The 22,092-nt window shown below is 45.8% G+C and overlaps 1 protein-coding gene across 1 annotated transcript in view; it reads left to right on the top strand.

The window, feature by feature from the left end:
* The first annotated feature begins 20,664 nt into the window (after positions 1–20,664).
* The window catches only part of MAN1C1 (mannosidase alpha class 1C member 1), a 127,103-nt gene continuing 125,675 nt past the window's right edge, over positions 20,665–22,092 (top strand). Inside the window, exon 1 of the mRNA XM_028738804.2 lies at positions 20,665–21,600. Within this exon, the coding sequence (XP_028594637.2) occupies positions 20,977–21,600 (624 nt within the window). The 5' untranslated portion in view covers positions 20,665–20,976. The remainder of the gene's footprint in view (positions 21,601–22,092) is intronic.

The raw sequence follows: 22,092 nt of genomic DNA on the forward strand, positions 1-22,092 counted from the left end.
CAGAAAGAAGGGAGGGCAGCGCCACACTTGTCATAAGATTGCTTAGAGTTGGAAGGGACCCTGAATATCATCTAGTCCAACCCCCTGCAATGGAGGAATATGCAGCTGTCCCTTACGGGGATCAAACCTGCAACCTTGGCATTATCAGCAACACGCTCAAAGCAACTGAGCTATCCAGCCCAGGCCAGCCTCCACTGATAATTACTATATAGCACTCTTTGGGGGACTTTACAATTTTCATATCGAACAGCTGTATAATTTATGGGCTTAAAGGTCTACAGCTAGCTTGGGAAATTAACTGTCTGCGCCAACCTGTACGGTAGACCCACATGGCACATTTGAAGAAATTCACATCTATCAAAGGTAGATTATCCACATGGCGCAATCCCAGATTTGGGGCCCTTTCTGGCTGGCTGCTTTTTGAAAACAAAACACTCGAGTTAATATTTAAAGTGCGAAAAGGCTGCAGAAATCGGACAACAATGTAGCCCAATCAATGGCTAAAGGATGGCCATAGTAGTGAGCCTGAGAAAGGCTGTGCAGCTTCCATAGGGGCTACACCAGGCAACTAAAGCAGGTATCCAACAGGGCAGAACTATGGAGAACAGAACCACCTTTTCCACACCCCTGTTGACCACTTCCTAGGAGGCTGTTTTATTTTATTTATTTGTTTGATTAAATTTCTTAGCTGCCCATCAGAGGGCAGTTTACAATATAGAAGCACAAAAATACACAACATAGTAACAAACAAAAGCAACACGTCCCCATTTTAAAAGGCCATGGATTGTTTTGTTGCATAAAATTGCTGTCGCAGGGTCTCACTGTGAGTCATCCAATTCCTGCTTTCTGGCCCCTTTTCACCTGATTTGAGGTATTGTTATGGGGCTGAAGATTTTGGCTTATATCCAGCTAAGTTCTACTCAAAGAAGGCCCACTAAAATGTACAGCTACAGGCAAAGGGTAAGAAGCTGTGGGAACCAGACCTGGAGGAAGCAACGTGGATGTCTTATAACCGTCATCAAGCCTGCTGTTGTCAAGGGATATTGTAGGTATCTGGAAAAGGTTTAGATGAGGTATTCAACCTTTTTTGGGGTCCACGGCTCCCTTGACCAACTACATTCTTCCTTCCGCACCCCTCTGGGGCTCAGGAGTCCAGCTATGTCACCACTTGCCTGCAGAGCTTGCAGCCTCGCACCCTTTTTCAAACACCCTCCCTTGTGGAATGTTCCTTCAACCTCATTTCTTCTCCCCTCTCCTTGGGAGTCCTCTGGGCAGCTGCCCCTGGTCTCTGAGCTGCCACCCCTGCCCCAAAGAGAAGTGCCTCCTCACCGTGCCCCACAGGGGCCTGGGAAGCACCCCCTGGCCAGCCCCAGAGGCACCATTCACCTGGGAAGCTTGTAGCCAGGGCTGCTGCAACAAAGAGCTGTGCAAGCCTTTGGCAGGCAGAGACACAAGAGGGCATCAGAGGAGGAAGGGAAGAGGGACTGAGGCCAGTGTTGTCCATGGCACCCTTGACATCATTCAAGGCACCCTGGTTGAACTCTACCTGGTAACAAGAGTTGCAGAAGAGAAAAGTGGTATGATCAAACCACCTTTTTTCCCTACATGTTGTGGGACCAGGAGGCATTGGCCTTCAGGCTTGCTGAAGGTGAGGCTATGAAACTAAAAGAAATAACGGAGAAGTTTGAAGTATCCTGCATGCCTAAAAATAATGAAATGTTTGAAAGACAGAAGTTTTTCATGTACATGCAAAAAGCCGGTCAAACTATGGATCAGTATGTTATAGAATTAAGGAGGCTGAGTAAGAATTGCGGTTTGGGTGACTCAAGAGACTCCCTGATAAGGGAAAGAATTAAATGTGGACTCTGAGATAATGTCCTCAGGGGAACGGCTGCTGCATGAGGGAGATCCGTCCTGGACAAAGGTCTTCAGATATGCAGGGCATCTGAAGCTGTAAAAACACAGGCCACTTATCTGAATTCTGCTGAAGGTGTTCAGCAGAATGAAGCAAGAATGCAGAAGAAAGCCAGACTCAGAAATCGAACTGCCTTTGTCACAAGCAACTGTGAGGGGAAGTAGGCGAAAGAAACAAGCATGCAAATTATTTGGCATGCAGCAGGGTCCTAAACAGGGGATGCGTCTGAAAAACTGTTTTAACTGTGGGAAGCATAATTGTTTTGAAAGATGCTGTCAAGTCAATGCACAAGAAAGTCAGGTAGATGTGCTGAAGATCATTTAGAACAAGAGTTTTATGTTGCTATTTTTATTATCTTTGCCATTAATTGATACATTTTAGTGACAGGTAGTTGGTTTTATTATGGCTTTAAAATGTTACAATGTTCATATAATCAAATGGAGTTGTGTTGTGTTTTGAAATTATTTAGTATCAGATTGTTGTTGAAATGATGCAGTGATTTGCATTTTTGTTCTGCTTTCAGCCTCTTCGTACATAATTTACATGGAAAAGTGGGAAACAAATTTAAATAATAATAGCAGAAGAAGAAAAGGATGCTGATCAAGTTAACAGAGTATCTAACAAGCATAATGAATGACTGTTAACAAAGTCAACACTGGGACCAACAAAAATCAAAGTTACCAGTTAAATATCTGAGTATTCTTGTCTTGCTAGTGTTAGGTAGAAAAATGCTATGTACACTTTTGATCCGTATTATACCCAAGAATGTGGCATCCATTATGAGCATAGTAGTATGCAGTTCTTCCTGCTTTTGCAAAACAGTTGCCACGTTTTCATATTTTGCTTTCAAAAACACGTGCATTTTTATATATAAGTATTTTTGTATTTTGTACTTGGCTTGAGAACTACCTTGCAAAATTTGGGGAACTGTGAACTTTGATGGATGGCTTTGGTTTGCATATTTTTTCAAGCCAAGAGCACCCTTCCCTCCTGTCGTTTCCAGCAACTAGTATTCAGAAACATTGCTGCCTGAGCATAGACATCCTGGCTAGTAGTAGCCCTTGATAGCCTCCTCCTCCATGAATTTGTCTGATCCTCTTTCAAAGCCACCCAAGGAGTTCTACCTTTAAAAGTGAATTGAATCTAATCTCTCCTCCACCCCTAGTTATACCATGCAGTTGGGAAGCATTCTGAACAGGGGTTGTGGGCACAAGGAGCAGGAAGTGGGAAGGGGGTGAATTATCCCTGCTGAAGTGTCCTGTCCAAATATTGTCCAGTCTTGTTGCTTCTTAGCTTGTAAGATGTGACAGGATGACACACCAAGCTGCTGTTGCTCCAGGCGAGAACCACATTTGCAAGATGGTGTGCATAATAGCTGTATGAATCCATATCCCAATTTGTGGGGAAATAGACCTGCATGTACAGAGATCGCTTGTACTTGAGTTCAGTGTAACATGTGAAAAAAGCTGTACAGTAAAGAGCTTTTAGGCACCAGGCAAAGCCTTTTTCTGAGGTTTTCTAGCCTCAGTTAAATTTCTTTTTATTCCTGCTGCGATTGTTTTATATTCCCAGGTTCTTAACCTCAGCTTGTCTGTTTTTATTTCTTCTATGGTTGTTTTAGCATTGTCTTTTCTGCTTTGTTTCAAAACTTGGACATTTTGAATTGGAAGATGATATAGAAATGTGTTAAACTCAAAGAGTATTTGCGTTGCCACAGAATAATAAGAGCCTGCCCCCACATTGGTTTTCCCCAAACTGGTGCCCTCCAGGTGTTGCAGGACTACAATTCGCATCAGCCCATGCCATCATGTCCACTTATTTGGTATGATGGGAGTTGGAGTCTCTTAGGGTTGCCCCACCAACCACAGTGTGCTCTTAGCCAGCCGTCACCTCCCTGCAGCTGTCTTTCTTACAACCAGACTGTGGGTGGCTCTGTCATTGGTTGTGGCTGCAGCTGCCTTCTGCCCTCTAAGTAACACCAACCACCACTGGATTGCAGACCCTCCAAGTGTCCCTATTTTCCAGGGATGTTGCTGATTTAGAGAAACTGTTCTGGTTTCTGATTTGATCCTGGAATGTCCCGCTTTTCCTTAGGGTGTCCCTATTTTCATTGGAGAAATGTTGGAGGGTATGAAGTTATCCGACCTCCGAGCCATCTGAAGGCAATCCTGTATAGCAAAGTTTTTTAATGTTTAATGTTTTATTCTGTTTTTATACATGTTGAAAGCTGCCCAGAGTGGCCGGGGAAACCCAATAAGATGTGTGGGGTATAAATAGTAAAATTATCATTATGGAATGGGACGTCCCTATTTTCATCAGAGAAATGTTGGACAATCTCCACCCAGGCTTGAGGCCTCCTCTAAGCTACTCTCTTTTATTAAAAAAATGAATCAATGTCTGTTTTTCTGCAAGTAGTGATCATATTGTTCCCTTCCAACTGAGCTTAAAGGTAAAGGTAAAGGTACCCCTGCCCATACGGGCCAGTCTTGACAGACTCTAGGGTTGTGCGCCCATCTCACTCAAGAGGCCGGGGGCCAGCGCTGTCCGGAGACACTTCCGGGTCACGTGGCCAGCGTGACATCGCTGCTCTGGCGAGCCAGAGCTGCACACGGAACGCTGTTTACCTTCCCGCTAGTAAGCGGTCCCTATTTATCTACTTGCACCTGGGAGTGCTTTCGAACTGCTAGGTTGGCAGGCACTGGGACCGAGCAACGGGAGCGCACCCTGCCGCGGGGATTCGAACCACCAACCTTTCGATCGGCAAGCCCTAGGCGCTGAGGCTTTTACCCACAGCGCCACCCGCGTCCTCCAACTGAGCTTAGACATTGATAAAAGAACTTGCTTTGACAATGCAATGATTTGTAATCTGGGATGTTTCTCAGACTAGGATGGTTTTAGTGGGATCCTGATTTGTTCTTTCTCCTCTGTTTTAATTAAGTGCATTGAAAGCAGCCTGTTGCTTATCGTGTTAGTTATGATTACGGTAACTCTAGGACAGGGGAGAAATTCCATTCAATTCACAATTAATTTGCAAGTTCCAAAACAATGCACAAACTGAAACACTGCCATCTTTCAAAATTTGCATTTCTCTTAATTTTGCAATGCATTTCTCCACCCAAATAATATGTCCAAAATGCACATGCGAGGATAAAATATGCATAGAAATAATATAATAGTGAAAATAACATATAAAAATGCATTATATTAGGGAACATGGCTTTGCAAAATTGAATATATCGGGCAAAATTGCACACTGATATGTGTATAAGGAGAAAGTTGCACTAAAATGGTGATTAATTTTCATGAGTACTTTTTTTTAAATGCAAATGGATGTGGAAATGTGGAGAACTGAAGAGTAGAAAAGTGAGAAACTGAGAAAACCAATATTGACAAATTCACCTATCTCTATTTAACTGCATCACGGTGTGAGAGATGCGCAGTGTGGGATGTGAAGGAAAACTCTTCGGGAATAGTCTGTTTTATGGTCTCACTGCTTGGAATGTTGAACATGAATTTAGAAAGTGCACACGGGCTTTTGTTGTTGAATAGCAGACAGGCTGTGGGGAGTTCTAGCTGTCCCATAGAAATCGAAGAGGAGGCTTTAATGCATAGGTTTAACCTATACAGATAAGCAATTGCTCCATAAATGTTTGTGTCACACCTCAGGGAAAGCCTTCTTAAACAAAAATATATTCAAATATTCAATTCATATATTCAAAATATATTCAAAAATATATTCAATCACCGAAACAACACAACACTGGGCATCTGTTTATTTTATCCTATTTTGTATCCTTTCCTTGAGATCCTTTTGGATGAAAAATAGTCTAGAATAACCAAAAAAGCTACATTCCCCTTTCTTTTCCAAATGGGGCCACTGAAGCACAGGTGGAAGGCATCAGTATGTTTGACGGAAACAAGTGTGCAGGACAAAAATCCTTAGGAAAGGGAAATTCAATGGGGCAAAACTTCCCCCAAGCAGCCCAATGAAGCCTGAGAATACTTAGAGAATATCCTGGGTTACACCATGCATTTATGGTGCTCTTATACCACTTTAACAGCCATGGCTTCCCTTGAGAACCGAGGCTCCTTAAGGGTGCAGAGATTTGTAGCTTTGTGGAATCAGCAGCCTTAACAAACTACGGCTCCCGGGATTCTTTGGGGGGAGTAAATGTGACCCAAAATTGTGTAGCCTGGGCTACAATTGCCCCAGGGAAAAGCCAGCACTCCTCCTTTTCCAGGGATACATGCATATAGGTAACTGAGCAGTTAATTAGGAGTCTTTCCCTCTCTCTTTCTCTCTCTTAGGTATCAATACAGATACATTCACTGGTGGTGGCGGCAGTCAAGGTAGCTGCTTTCTATGATATGTATACTAATTTTATGTCCTTGAGGAGTCGTGTGGCTTCTGGGGTTATTTTAAAGTGATAGACGGGGGTGGAGGAAACCATTTGATAAATTGGAGCAGACGCAAAGCAACAATTTGCCAAGATCGAAGTAGGTGACATTGTGTGTTCTCCTAAAAGGGGTCAGAAAAATGACTTCCAACGTTCCCCACCCCTCTCCTTTTTGCTTAATTCACTCCCACACATATATGATGTTCATAAGGCAAAAATCAAGGCTGGTATATCAGCATGAGCTGATGGTGTAGGTCAAATTCCCTTTTAGTGTAACATTTTTCTAAGGATGTCCCAGAGGCGAACTTTCTCATTCTGTACCCACCAGGTACATTTTGTCTTCCTTTAATTTTGTCCTCCAGGACTCACAGTTGTCTTGTGAATATGTCTGAATATGAGAAGGCATAATACCCTAAAGGAATATTGATGATTCCTGGTACCTGAAGATCTGTAATTGCGGCTGACTATTTCAGACATCTTTCAGCCTGCAGTAGAACAATATACATAATTTCTATTCATCCAATTCAACACGGTGCTTTTCTTCCTAGTCTGGAATTCTCCAGATAATGTATTTGAGAGAAAGACCCTGTGAGAAGCAGCGGCTATCTCTCTCTCCACATCCCACCACAATTTGGGTCAAAATGAGCATTTGCTATTCCCCAAAGTTTACTCCACTCTGCTCCATTTTCTTTTCAGCCACCTGACATTCCACTCCCAATCTTTCTAACTGCTGTGCAGCATGCATAAATGATGATTTAGCTCAACGGAGGCAGTGTGTGTGTGTGTGTGTGTGTGTGTGTGTGTGTGTGTGTGTATTTAAATAAAAGACTTTGTATGCATGTTTTAAGTATAGAAGAGGATGGTCTATGCCACATTGCAAAAATAAAATAAAATTAAGCAACTGGATCACCAAAAAAGATGCCACAGATTTGCATGTGCTAATTGATATGCATAGCTGCACATTTAGAAATAACTGTGAGACTGCGCTTCTATGGTATTTACAATTATATCTTAAGAACATAAGAGCCTGCTGAATCCGTCCAATAGCCCAGCATCCTGTTCTCACAGTGGTCCACCAGGTTCCTGTGCGAAGCCCACAAACAGGACCTTAGTGCAGCAGCACTCTTATCTGCAATTATCAGCAACTGATATTCATAGGCATGTTGCCTCTGACAAGGAAAGTAGAACATAACAGTCATAGCTAGTAGCTGCAGGAATGAATGATAGTGTTGCACCAATCTGTTCTGTGGACAGAAGGCAACACATGTCTTGGAATCATGGAATCATGGAATTGGAAGGCACCTTGAAGATCATCTAGTCCTACCCCCCTGCAATGCAGGAATAAGCAGCTGTCCTATATGGCAGGGCTTTTTTTCCTCCCAGAACTCACTGGAACTCAGTTCCGGCACCTCTCAGGTGAGCACCATTGCCACTATAAGAGAACAAGGGAGGCATTCATGGTGAGTTCTGGCACCTCTCTTTCTAGAAAAATAGCACTGCACAGGGATCAAACCTGCAACCCTGGCATCATCAGTAACACACTCTAACCAACTGAGCTGTTCACATGTCCCAGTCATAGTGTTAGAACTTAAAAGACCAGCTAGCTAAAGGTTACCAGATTTTTTTCAATGAATCCGGGGACACTTTTCAACTTCAGTGGATTTTGTCAGGGGACTAATTTGTAAATCCGGGGACTGTCCCCGGGAAGTGGGGACGTCTGGTAGCCTTAAGCTAGCTTTTCTGATCCGGTCATCCTAATACATGGGATGTCAAAGTCAATGTTAATTCTGAAAGACTACCATGCACAAGATGAAGAAGAGTAGACAGCTAGGCAGGAATCCTGGCTGACTTGCTTACAAATAAGGGCTGAAGGAGACTGATAGACAGTGGTAGCTGGTGGTCATTAGTACTGGTAGGGCGGAAGACTGGGAGGCCAACAGTAGGTGGAGCCAGAGCCATTGGCAGACATTGCCAACTCATTCTTGTTTTGTCCTCCTTCCCCTTTCTGAGTTCTACATGGGCAACCAGAGTCCATTGGAGGAATCACATATACTTAGTTACTCAGAAATTGCCTTTGCAACCTCTGCTACTTGCTGCCCCTTGATGCTGCAATGTTGGCTTCATTGAAGGAAGCAGTTTTCGCTCAGCGTGCACTGGGAGTCTTGGGAGTTGATGAGCCCTCCATTTCTTGCCCAGACGTATGCAGTAGGCACACAAAATGTCAGAAGCATTTAACCTAATCGATATTCTGGCAGTTCGAGATCACTGGAGAAAAAGAGTGTGATGATATCTGTCTGGTGCCTGCAAAATAGCCTGGAAGCTGTATATCCATCTTAACATAATTGCCCAAAGGATACCCGTTGCCCTGCACTGCCCTGCAGATGGAATTACTGTAAAGATGACAAATGTGTTTAGCCAAGGCTTAGTGGTCCCATGAGAAGAGCCAAGAATTTAGCACTCCAACAGGGCGTTTTCCAACCACGGAGCAAACCATTTCATCATTGTTTTCAGAAATCGTTTGGGCACCTTGACTGCACTGGCGAAGTTGTGGGGATATGTAAAGTTTTCTTATTTCTTTTTTGCAGTACTGAAGTGACCTTTATTTTGCATAGCTAAGAGCTATTAAGGTTAAATGGAAATTAATTTAGTTGCTTAGAGGGCAAAGAGATATATTTTCCTCTCTGAAAGATTGTTTCCAATTGCACTTAGGCACAAGTAAGGGATTTTCTATACTGCGAGTGGACTCTTGTCCCTCATTAGGGACCACCCTCATTTTTGCACTTTCTATGTGATGTGAATCTGGTTGCAAAGTAGAGTTGAGGACTTCACCTGCATCCTCTGTCTTCACTTAGCAGGGATATATCTTTTCAGGCTCTGAATCCACTGTCCGTTTTGGATCGGTGACCAACAGATTGCAATCCCTTACTGACAATTTGACGCTCTCAGATTTATTTTATTTTACCTAATTTACATAACCTCTAAGAGATGTACATAAAACATATGCTAAAAATACCAATGCAATCAGATGTTAAATCAAGTTCACACACAAAAATAAAAATGAAGCCAGCAGCATAGAAATATCCATTATAAAATAATATTGCATATTAAAACATAGTGTGGTTGTTAAAGAACTGAGACAGCAGGCATTCAAATCCTCACTCAGCGGTCAAGTTGATTTGGTGACCTTAGACCAGTCACAGTCTCTCAGCCTAACTGAGCTCATAGGGTTGTTGTGAAGATGAAAAACTGGGAGGAGCCGCACCATCCGTGTTACCTTGAGCTCCTTAGAGAAAAGGTAGATTAGAAATGTAATAAAATAAATATGAACGAACAAATAAATACTCAGCGGTAGAGCACGTATCTTGCATGCATGAGTTCCCAGGTTGAGTCCCCGGCATCTCCAGGGAAGGCTGGGAATGTCCCCTGTCCCAGACCATGAAGAGCTGCTTCCATTCAGTGGAGAGGTTACTGAGCTAGTTGGACCAGTGGTCGGATGCAACATGAGGCCAGTTCAAAAGCCCACTATGTTCACTGCAGGGATAAAGCAACAACCAGCTCTGCATCCATAGAGAATCCTGGCAGAGTACAGTACTGGGCTCTGTGTCACCATAGCTGCTAAGGCCAGGTTTGTCTCAAACCAGCCAAGGAAGCATTACTGCACACTTGTAGGCCAGAACAAGTGAGGTGAGGCTCTTCTATCACCAGGCTCATCCAGACTTCCACTCGCCTCACTGCTTCCCCCAGGGAAACCTGCTATTTCTGTTGAATAGGAGCAAGCATCAATCCATTTTTCTGTGGATGGATATTTGTTCCAATTTAGTGTTAAAGAGCTGGTATCTCCAGGGAAAGCTCAGGACAATCAGAAAACTTATCAACTTGTGCTTTCCAGGCACGGGACAAGCAAAGTGTAGACAAGGCCACCATAAAAGCTTATGGAGTCAGGTTTGCTTCCTGGCCTGACAGCAACTAGGAGGCTTGCTCTTGGTGTTCCTACAGCATCTTTGCTTCTGCCATCAATTCCTCAGGAACTGAGTCTGACAGGCAATTCACAAGAGTCCCTCAGCTGCAGCTTCAAGTTTTTATCATTGTCCTAGGTTCACCCTTTGAGGTAAAGGAAAGGAGAACAACTCCATAGAGAATAGCATGCTGGCAGGTTCAACCTCTGTTTCTTTCTGCTCATCAGGAATAGGATTGCTGCATTTGCACAAAACCAAGGGAGCATTAAAAAACAAAACAAAAACCCACTCACCAACTTCGTGGCAAGGCCTGAACAGAAGGCCTGTTCTCATATACTGTGGTTCTGTTTGGTAATTTGGGCTTAATGGTCTTTCCCTCCCCTTCTCTTAGATGATAAAGGTTATTGCTTTGCTTACTTCAGTATGTGGTAAGTCGGCTACCTACTGTGTTTAGGGGGCCCTCCTGATTATTCTGCCGAGTGGGGGCCCAATGTCTGCCTGCCTATGCACTGAGTGAAGAAGTACAGTACAGTTCTTTCTTTTGTCTGTCCTGAACTTGCCAACATTCAGCTTCACTGGATGTCCCCAAGATCTGGTGTTATGAGAGAGAGAGAAAACCCTTTCTTTATCCACCTTTTCCATGCCATGCACAGTTTTATAAGCCAGGAGCAGAGAGAGTGCTGCTGCATCGTCTCCTGCTTTTGGGCTTCCCACAGGCATCTGGTTGGCTATTGTGAGAACAGGCAGCTGGTCTAGACGAGCCTTTGGTCTGATCCAGCAGGGCTCTTAAGTTCTTATGACCTACCTCCTGGGGAAGCTGCTGGGTAGCCACATTAATAATTATTATTACTTACAAGTTTAACGATAACAGTTAATGAGCCTACCCAGGAGTTTCCTCAAGAGGTTGTGGTGCGACTCAGGAGAGGAACTAACATTTCCTGCATGCTGAAGAGATATGAAAACATTGGGCAATCCTTGCTGACTGGCTCATAATCTCATAGACACCATGCAAATGGAAAAAGGAATCTGAAGGGGAGGAAAGAGGAAAGCAAGCGGCTTGTCTTCCCCTTTCCTGAGAGGCAGTGACTCTTGGTTCCCAGAGGTCAGAGTGTGCAGTGGTGCAGCTGAGCAATTTTAGTCTGGATTTAGGCTGCGTATGCACTATACAAGCACATCCTCCCTCCCCCAGTACTCCTGGGAAATGTGGTTTGTGAAGGGAGCTGGGAATCTTAGCTCTGTGAAACATAAAACACATCTGCCCCAAAGCCCTGCCCAGATGCTGCCACCACCAAAAGTGTGCTTCCCTTCAGCTTTGTAGTCTTCAGAGCACACTTCTGTGGTCCAGCCATTTTCCTCACAAGTCTACTGCATCCTCTCCAGAGGGGCACTCATTCTGGATCACACCTCCCACACTGATAAAAACTGCCTGGAATCATTTATTGCAGGGATGGGAACCCTCTGCTCAGGGGCTGAAGGTGGCCCTCCAGGGTCTCTCTATCTGGCCCTCAGGATGCCTCCCAAGCCATGCTACTCACTGGGCCTGCTTCACACTCTCCTTGAGTACTTTTACCTGGCTGAAATGTGTCCTTGAAAAACTGTGATAATGCCTGTTGCTTGCCTGGAGGGAAGGGGTGGTGTATGCAGCGAGCTTCAGCTTTTGTGTGGCTGGGCTGTAGCCTTGAGTCCAAAGTTTAAGTCACAATGGTTGCCCCTCCCACATTTGGCTCTTGCCAAACACACCCCTGTGCCCCCCTGGAAGTTCACTCAGAAAGAAATGTGGCCCTCAGGCTGAAAAAGTTTCCCCACCTCTGAATTATCCTGTCAGAGCCATGTGAAACAAAAGCTTCTGTTCCCATTTTTGCTAACATTTTGAGGCGGGTGGCCAGGGTGGGGTGGTGGGGAGAAGACAAAGATAGAATCCTTTCCACTGTGTTTTACGTTTTGGCCAAAGATGAAAAGTGCTCCTCTGTTTTCATTACTTGCCTCAGAGGGCTTATGGTTTATGCTAGTCCCTGCAAGCAATGATCCGTTTCAGATCCAGACCGTGAGTTGTCAGTTTTTGCTATTTTATTTAGTGTGTGACAGGACTCAAATTTTCATTATGGCCCCTGCAAGGCGATGTAATGTTCTCTTAACCACTCCAGCGGGGAAAGAGGAGAGGGAAAAAATGGGTTGCCACCAAAGAGGACAGCTTTAGCTGCCTCATGTGGCAGAGGCTGCCTTTCCAGGCTGAGAGGCCCAGGGACTGTAGAGATAAAAAAAATAGTACTGTATTTGAAAACACAGCTCACCTTGCTTTTTCACTACTGGGCAGCAGAACAGGAGATCAAGACAAAGGGCCCCTCTGGACAATCTGTTTATTGAGCATTCCTCCTGATTTGGTTGCACAAAGCTTACCTAGAGATTTGACTATGTCCAGTCTTTACTGAGCATTTGTTCTAATTTGTTTGTGGGGAGGTTAAACAATGAGTGTTCATCTTGATCTGTTTGCATGGTGTTTACACATCTCCCAATGAATCATTCATCTCACACTTTTCATTGCATTTCCCTGTCTGTTTTTTAACTGCAAAATGTCTGTGGTGTTGTTTATTAAAACATGTATTTGGTTGCATGTATTTCAAGCATTCATATACATACTACTTTAAAAAGGCATGACTTCTCCACAAAGGTGCTTGGAAACTCTTTGTTAAAGTTGCTAGTGTAGCCTTATGAGGCTTTGCCCTCGGGTGGGAAAAATATTGCGCCCGGGAAAGGGAAGTGGGAGTCAACAGACACTCAAGGAATAGTTTTGGAGAAAAGGAATTCTGGACAGTTTTGAGGCCTGGGGTGATTATTGAAGCCGGGGGTGATTTCAGACAGGATTTGGGTATTCTGTCCCTTCATTAGGAGATGTTAGGAGACCCCTATTCCCCCCATAGAACTACCATTTCCAGATTTCCCCAGGAAGAGGGATTGACTGTTAAACCACTCTTAAGAACTGTAGCTTGTGTTCTTATTTGAAGGTGTATAGTCTTAGATCCTTAAGGAAAAGCCCCTGCAAAAGCCTCACTGCTGGGTGTGGGAGACTCAAAAAGGGGGAGCCATTTCAGAGCCTCATGTCCCCCTCTGCATTGTATGGGTGGCCCTGGGGCGTTTTGCCTCAAGTGCCAAAATGGCTGCCCCTGGACCCCTCGAAAAATGGAGACTAGATTGTTTCCACGATGGAAATCGATAAACTGAGGTATCCAGCCTTCTGAGGTGCATCTGATTCAGCTTCCTTCCCAAATGCTCTTTATTGCAGAGCTATAAAGGAGTGAATAAAACTATTTCATTGGTTGCCTGGATGTAACTTTCCCAAGACACCTCTTAGTTCTTCTACTACTTAGTTCTTCTTCTACATTTTTTGCCTGGTTGGTGTTTGATTTCTGTGGAAAGAGGGAGAAGGGATACTGTGCTGAGCCATTCAACCCTTTTATCATATTCAAGGCATCTTCAGCTTGTCGCCAAAATAAATAAAATAAAACAACAGCAAAGCTCTTTGTCTAATTTCTGCAGAATTCCCAGCTAAGAGAAGTGACAAGGTGGGTTGTTTTTTTTAAAGCTAGCTGCAAATCTGGTTTTGGCCTGTTGAACTAATAAATATGTGAAGAAAGAGAAGAGCGGGGTGGGGGTGGTGATAGAGATTGTATGAGCTCCTCTTCATAGGGAGAAAATGAAATTGAAATTCTAAGGTCTCACGACAGATCCCTAGATTTCACTTAGAATTCAAGCTGTTCTGTGCAACAAAATAAATGCTTAAAATAAAGTTGATTTGCAAGAATAAAAATTTATTTAAATGTCTATTTAAAATACATTGATAAAAGGTGATTGATAATAAAATAACAATAATTTATAATAAAAAGACTAGGTCTTCAAGGATGGAGTTATAGCCACCTTAGTTCTATTCAAAGTAGACACATTGAAATTAATGAGCCTATTATTCATAGGGAAAAGGGGAGGTATAAATACCACTTCAGTGGGTCTACTCTGAGTAGGAACAGCATTGTCTATAACCTATGGATACCTGATTATTTTTTCTCATAAAAATACACAATTGTGAATAGTAGCAAATAGATGACAAATGTATTTTCTTCATTAATAACATATACATTTATGTAAATGATCAAACATATTATATACCCAAAAAACTTTTGTGTCAAATTATACTAACTTGTTAAGCCCCTCTCCCAATCTCCTTAACACGGCACCCTATTACTAACATTATCACAAAATGTATAAGCATTAATAGAAACATCCAATAGAATTCATCCAGATCCTTCCAGATTTCATGGGGCAGCCTCTCATGATCACATGTGCCAAGCGGATAAGACTGCCTGGAAAGACTACAGACATTTTTGTCCCGTATGTGTGCATCCAGAAGGCACAATTTCATGCTTCTCATTACCTCACTATATGCCAGAGATTCACATGACATGGATTTGAACGGCTACTGCAGAGGAGATGGAAGTGTCTTCGCCAGAAGGACAGGCCTGCCTTTACAAGACAAGTTGGAGGATTTACAAATAAACTTAATTACCCTGTCAAAAGTTTTTTTTTGCCTCCAGTTCTGTCCATAACAATTGCATGTCTCTTCCCTCTCCTGGCTTTTTCCTATAACAGTAGATATTAAATTCAGTTTTTCTTATGGCTATAAAAACTACTTTCTTTGAAATTATTTCTTCCGGTCCTGCTAAAAATAGACCTCATAATACAAGAAGATTCCACTCTCTCTGTAATTACACCTTGGCTTTCTAACTGTCCGTTCCAGTTTATCTTATCAGTTTTTCATAGATCCAGCCTTGATTGAATTACAACAATAGAGGGGGAGGCTTGGTTTTCTGTGTTACACCTCCCCATTCTAATTTGCATGCTTTAAATGTAATTAGGTATTTATCCTTGAGGCCAGTGATCTACCTTAAAAATGGAATATCTTATTTTTTACATCCTTTAGATGTCTTCATTGTAGGTGCAGCTCTTGTGTACATCTCCCTTTGTTTTTCATGGAGTCTCTTCTCTTCCATTCATGGACTCAAGTATGTTTCGTTCTTCAGCTCTGCAAACAAATGATAAGCTGCAGTATCTGGTTGTTTTATCTTGAGAATCAGATAGTTTGCATCTATCTTATTTTTGCCTTAAATATCTGGTTCCATCCAGCAATACTAGGTTCCAGTGGGAAAATCCTGCTAATTCCAGCTCAGTCACAGAGTTCACTGGGGGCACCTCCTAAATGTTAATATTTTGCAGGATGGATTCAAGTGCATGCCAGGAAATTTAGGTTTGCGTTATTAAATTGGTTAAAATGCTCTGTTGCCCTAGCAGAAGCAATCCACTTAAAAAACAAACAAACATTATTTGCAGTTAGGAAAGTGATGGAGAAATGCATTGGAAAATGTGGAATGACTGACTGACTGAATAACACAATGTATGAACACCCTGCAAGCAAATCAGGATAAATGTAGGGTGAGTGCTCATTGTAATATAAACTCCTTATATGCAAATCAGAACAAATGCTCGTAAATATAAACTCCTTATATGCAAATCAGAACAAATGCTCGTAAAGGCAGGGCATAATCTTACCTCTGCATAAGCTTTGTGCAATCAAATCAGGATGGATGCTCAAGAAATAGATTGTCCGAACTGCAGGAGAATGGGTGCACAGTGGTACCTTGGTTTACGAACTTAATCTGTTCCGAAAGTCCATTCTTAAACCAAAGCGTTCTTAAACCAAGGCATGCTTTTCCATAGCAGCAGGGGACTCAATTTACAAATGGAACACACTCAACAGGAAGTGAAACATGTTCTTATTCCAAGGCAAAGTTCACAAACCAAAACACCTATTTCCAGGTTTGAAGCGTTCTTAATCTAAGTTGTTCATAAACTAAGCTGTTCTTAAACCAAGGTAACACTGTTGGCATCAGCACCCAACATCCTTAAATGCTCCAGGACTCTGGCAATTTCCACCACTGGTGCTGGCTCAGGCTCCTTGTGTTGGGAAGCTGGATTTGGAAGCTGCCTCCCATTTCAATTTCCACAGTAGCTCTGGGCAACAAGTCAGAGCAGAGGAAGAAATTAAAGTGACAGGCAGTTCCGGGTTTTCTGGTGCAGATCATACTGCTGTCGTCTACTGCTGCCACCACCTAATAAGCCTGCTGGGAGGGGCCCATTGATGTAGGAGGGACCCCAGGAGAGAATACTTTGCCAAAGTTGTCCTTCAAACCTGCACTTGGTCTTGACTCTTTCTCTCCCTGTCTCACAAGGTTGTCAAGCTACAAGTTGCTCTCAGGTTTGAATTCCTCAGAGTAAAAGCAGGCTGTAAATATAAAATATTCCATTGTTAGAATTAGTAATTGTCAACCTTTTCAGATCTGGGACCAGCCTTTAGTCCAAACATGCACTGAGGATGCCTCTGCTGTTGCAGCTTCTTAGATCAGTCCTGGGTCCCGATCCACCAGCTGAAGATCATATGTTTGCTTATTTTATCCCATTTCTGTATTAGTCACTTTTCAGGTCCAGTCCCTCACAAAATGATCCATAGAGAGAAATAGAACAGCAGAAGCTCAGGGACACTATGAGGCACTGAGCAGATTTAGTCAAATAGATGCATAACAGATACAGTGGTACCTCGGGTTAAGAACTTAATTCGTTCTGGAGGTCCGTTCTTAACCTGAGGTACCACTTTAGCTAATGGGGCTCCCACTGCTGCCGCACGATTTCTGTTCTCATCCTGAAACAAAGTTCTTAACACGAGGTACTATTTCTGGGTTAGCAGAGTCTGTAACCTGAAGTGTCTGTAACCCGAGGTACCACTGTACTGGATTTGATGACCAAAATTTTCTTAAGCAAAGGCAATATTAAAAATGATAAGTTTTAAGTCCTTTTTAAATGCCAGAGCTGAAGGAGCTAAATGAATTTTAACTGGAAATGAGTTCTACAACCCTGTGACTACCACAAAAAAGGTCCTGCATTGTGGGCTCACCAAGCTAATCAATTTCACGTTAGAACATGTAAGCTGGACCTCAGATGCAGATCTTAGACCATCAGACAGGGTAATATGGGTGCAAACAGTTTTATAGGTAGTCCTGTCCCAAAATGTTTAGGGTCTGAGAGGTTAGGACCAGCACTTTTAAATGGTCTGGTAGTCAAGGCAAGTGGTGCAAAAGTGGTGTCACATGTTTATGTATGTCATCAACATACTGATGGCAGTGCAACCCAAAGCTTCGAATGACATCCCCTCCCCAAACATGGATGAGAAAATGCAATGGAAGCAGCAGCATTGTATCTATAATAGTGTATTTGAGGGAATGTCTGCACAAATTCTGTTAGAAAGTTTACCCTATTCCAGACAAAGAAATGTCATGTAGATATACAGATGAACATCTTCCTTAAAAAGAGCAGACAGTTTGAAGTATGTAAAGCAGAGGTTATCTACCTTTCTTTTAGAGGACTAAAACAAATGATATAACATTTAAAGTTAGGGGAGGGGCAGTCCAGCAGGAGCAGACCCTGATGTTGTCTGTGGCTGGCTGCCCCCCCCCCCGCAGAGCATATGGTGTCTGTGGACCCTGTGGGGGAGGAGGGGACAGGAGCAGCCCTCCTGGGTGGAGCAGGTCAGATGATGTCTGAGTTGTAGACCCACAAGATCTGGAGGGCCAACAGTTGGCTATCCCTGATTCAGTCCCCTAATAAACAGCTGACAGCACCTGCAGGTTTTCACTTCCTTTTTCTGTGACCTTCCAAAACCAAATCATGCACAACCCAACTGGTTCTGTGTGGGATTTTTTTACCATTAAGAACAGGATGTGTAAGATGAGAACGCTTCAGCAGAATCACAAAACTGATCTGCAAATAGTGCAACAACCCCAGCTAGCCTCAAACTGGCGTTGCCAGCGCGGCATATTGAGAAATTGATTTTTAATCCAAACCATTTTATTACACGCGTTTCCGAGAAAATGCATTGCGACATAATTAGCCGTTGTGGACTGGGAGGAAATGGACTCTAGTTCTGGAAATCGTATCCCACAGGACATGTGTGAGCCTTTAAGGTGAAACCAGACTCTGCTATATTTATTAGATATGCGGCTCTTACGTGAAAAAAAGAGAGGAACGCCCCGACACGTGTCTGCCTCCTTCACAAGACGGCCATCCACCCGCTCCCACCCCCGCGTAACGCTCGGCCGCCCTCTCCAACGATCTGAAGCATCTCAAGCCAATCAGAACGGGAAGAGCTTGCCAACCAATAGCGTACCAGTCGGAGAAGCTCCAGCCGGCCGCTGTGGTAAACAATAACGAGAGGGAGCTCGTGCCTGAGCGATAGTCCTGGTGCGCCAATCAGTCGGAGAGTAGCCACGCATACCGGTCCAATAGTGGGAGGGGAGGCGGGAAGAGGGGGAGAGGCGCGCGCCAAAACTAGGCAGCGGCGGCGACGCGCGCGTTCTCTCTTCCTCTCGAGGGGAACATCAACCGCTGGGAGGGGGCGTGGCCTGCGAGGGGCGGGTGTGCGAGCCAGGCGGGGCCCACGCGCGGAGGCGGGACCGGACCGGAGGGAAGGCGGGGCCGGCTGGAGCAGGAGCTGCTGCTGTCGCAGTAAGAGCCGAGCTGCGGAGGGGGCAGCAGTAAGTGCAGTCCAAGGCTGGCCAGCAGCGCTGTTTGGATCTCCAGGAAAGATGCGAACTGGCAGCCGCTTCGGCAGGGCTGTAATTGCGTTTGATGAGCCTGGTGCAGTTAGGAGGAGGGAGGTACAGAACCTGTAATTCTTGGATGGGAAGCGCGAGAGAGGCCCGCTGCCTCTGGGGAGCTCGCCTGGCAGCAGCCTTATTTAGTGGGCACTTAGACCCATTGGCAGCGAGAAGCGAGCAAAGGCAGAAGCAGCCTTTTCTCTCCGCTTTCCCAACATCTGTGCCCAGACAATAGCAAGACCAGAAGGGAGGCAGCGATTTCAGAGACTTCAGTGCCTGAAGGACCGAGAGAGAGTCGGGGGCTGGGAGCTCAGGCAACCGACTGTCCGCCCAGCCCAATAATGAAATGCACAATTTCCCTCCCACCCTCTAGCTTTCTCAAACCGAAGTGTGGATCTCCGATTAGAGCTGTGGATCTCTAGTGTATTCTCTCGAGGCTTTTTTTTTTTAAAGAGACAGTTGCTTCCATCCAATGAACAAGGAAGAAAAAGTTGTGAATCGTTTCTTCTCTGGGGAGGAGGAGAAGGAAGGAGGAGCCACGAAAGTCGGGATGCAGTTTGCCAGATGGTCATAAAAAGAGAAGAAAGCAAGCAAACAGCTACCCGACGACGTTTATTTTAAAAAAGAAATTACTCTGCATTAGGTGCATTTGCTTGCAAGCTAAGGAGATTCCCACGAAGTCTTACCTAGAGACGAGCAAGAGGGATATTAGCGATACAGTACAGTAGTTTGATTCCCCCCTTTTTCTTTTATTCCCTCCGCCCCATCCAAACCCCTCCTCTGGCCTTGGAGATCCTCCCCTCTTCTTTTTTTCTTTTTGGAGGGAGGAGGAGGAGATGAACGTTCGGCTTTTCCCTAAACAGCCGGCCGATTATTGGCAGAAGAACCCGATCTGGGAAGCCTCGAGGATGCGGCTTGCAACAGACGAAAGCTGATGGTGAGTCCGTCCGGGAAAAGAGCGAGCGAGAGAGGCCAGGCTGAAGTGGATGGAGAGAGGAGAAGGACGGAGGGGGGCTTGCAGACAACGCCGCGCTTGGGACCAGCCGATCGCGCCCCCCGTGTGCAACAGCTCCCTTGTGCAGAGCGCGCCAAGCTCCCGCTCCTTTCCCTGCAGAAATGCTGCATCATGAACCCATCACCCATCCGGATCTGCCCCTGAACCAGACAGAGAACAGCACCCCTGGTGCTTAATAGCAGCAGCAGTAAGCAAGGAGGGAGCAAGGCGTGGACGAAGTAAAGGGAAAGAAAAAGAAAGACCCGCCAGGTACCCCTCCCTTTCTGTCTGGCCAGGGCTGCCTCCATCTGCTGTCTCAGGACCCCCAAGGAGGCAGCGATGCCTCGGCCGTAGCCTTCGTGCCAGAAGGGGGAACTCCTCTTACAAGCGTGTGCGCGAAGAGGCGGCAGGAGGGCAGGCAGGAAGAGGAGGCTGCTTATCTCTCCCTGCGTGTCTCTCCGCTGAGCATCTCGTCAAGCAACTCCTCAACTTCTTGCCCGGCTGGAAGAGCAACCCGGAGCAGCTGCTGCAACTTCTCCCAGGGTCAAGGGCTGCAAAGCAGAGTGGGACGGTGGCAAAGAAACGCGCCCGGGTGGGTCCCTCTCTGTCTCTGTTCCTGGGGTGTCTAGTCTAGACTGAGACACGTGTCCTTTCTCGAAGAAAGCCAATTTTTAACTCTAGCTCGGGAGAAGCGCGCGTTTTCACACCACCACCCTTTATTATAATTATTATTTTTACAACCGGGATTTTTATTTTTTAAGTCTCTGGATGGATCCACTCAACGGAGCAGGACGCGCATTTTTATTAAGCATATAGCTCTCTCCTCTCCTCTGAGACAGCTGATCCCAACCACCCGCCCTTTGATCCCGCCCGGCAGGTTGCTCGGGTCGCCTGTCTGACGCCCCGCTGGGGTTGCTGCTGCTGCTGCTGCCGCCGCCCTCGCAGCCTCCTCGCGCCGGGTCCGGTAGCTTCGATCCGGGGTGGCTTCGCCGCCGCTGGTGCCGGGCCTTGCGGAGCGCCCATGCTGCTGCTGCGGAAGCTGCCGGGCATGCCGGGCTGGCCGCCGTCGGCTCTGGGTCTGCGGCTGCCGCAGAAGTTCCTCTTCCTGCTCTTCCTCTCGGGCCTGCTCACGCTCTGCTTCGGGGCCCTCTTCCTGCTGCCGGACTCTTCCCGCTTCAAGCGCCTCTTCTTGCCCCGCCGAGGGGGCGCCGGTGACGCGGGCGGGGACTTGGACGGGCTCCGCAGCCTCACGTCGCCGCCGCCACCGCCGCCCGGGGCCGACCCTGGCCGCCGCCATGCCGCCCCCAGCCCGCCCAACGCCGCCGCCGCCCCGCCGCCGCCTCGTCGCCTTAGGGACCCCAAACTCCCCCCCGCGCAGGCGGCGGTGGTGATGGAAGCCGCCGCCGCCACTTCCTCCCGCCGAGAGCGCCTCAGCCCGCTCCACCGCCAGGGGCCGCCCGGGGAGAAGAAGGCGGCGGGAGCGGGAAGCGGCACCGGCAGCGCGGCCCCGCTCCGGCAGACGAGAGCCCCGTTCCGCTTCGACTACGAGGTCTTCCGCCGCAGCCTCCGCCACCCGGTGCTGGGAAGGAGGAAAGGCGGCACCGAGGACCCCGAGAACCGAGTCCGGCGCCTGAAGCTCAAGGAGGTGAGTGAGGAGGCGCTTCTCCACCTCCCCCTCTGCACACACAAACACACGCTTTCTCTTGGCATCTTTTTCCTCCCATGGCTTTCCTCAGGTTTTGCCGCCTTCTGAATTAAATTTCTGTTCACTACTTCATTAATTAAGATGCTATCAGTGGGAACGGTTCTTTTAGCAGAGTGCCTGAGAAATGACAGGTCCCTGCCCCAAAGAGCCTAAGTGCTCTAAATCAGGTATCTTCAACCTTTTCAGACCCAGGACCCACTTTTCACCCAAGCATGCCCATGGGGACCCATTTCTTAATCTTTCCCCATCTATTATCATGGTGGTACTGCTCCCCTTGTGACCCCCCTTGGACTTGGCAGTGACCCACCAAGTTGAAGACCAGTGCTGTAAAATGTGTGATAGATGAGGGTAGTCAATATGGTGCTGTAAAATTACAACTCCCATCGTCCCTGACCATTGGTCATGCTGGCTGAGGCTGATGGGAATTGAAGT

The sequence above is a fragment of the Podarcis muralis genome, chromosome 7, assembly GCF_964188315.1.
Source record: "Podarcis muralis chromosome 7, rPodMur119.hap1.1, whole genome shotgun sequence".
In the NCBI taxonomy this organism is placed as follows: domain Eukaryota; kingdom Metazoa; phylum Chordata; class Lepidosauria; order Squamata; family Lacertidae; genus Podarcis; species Podarcis muralis.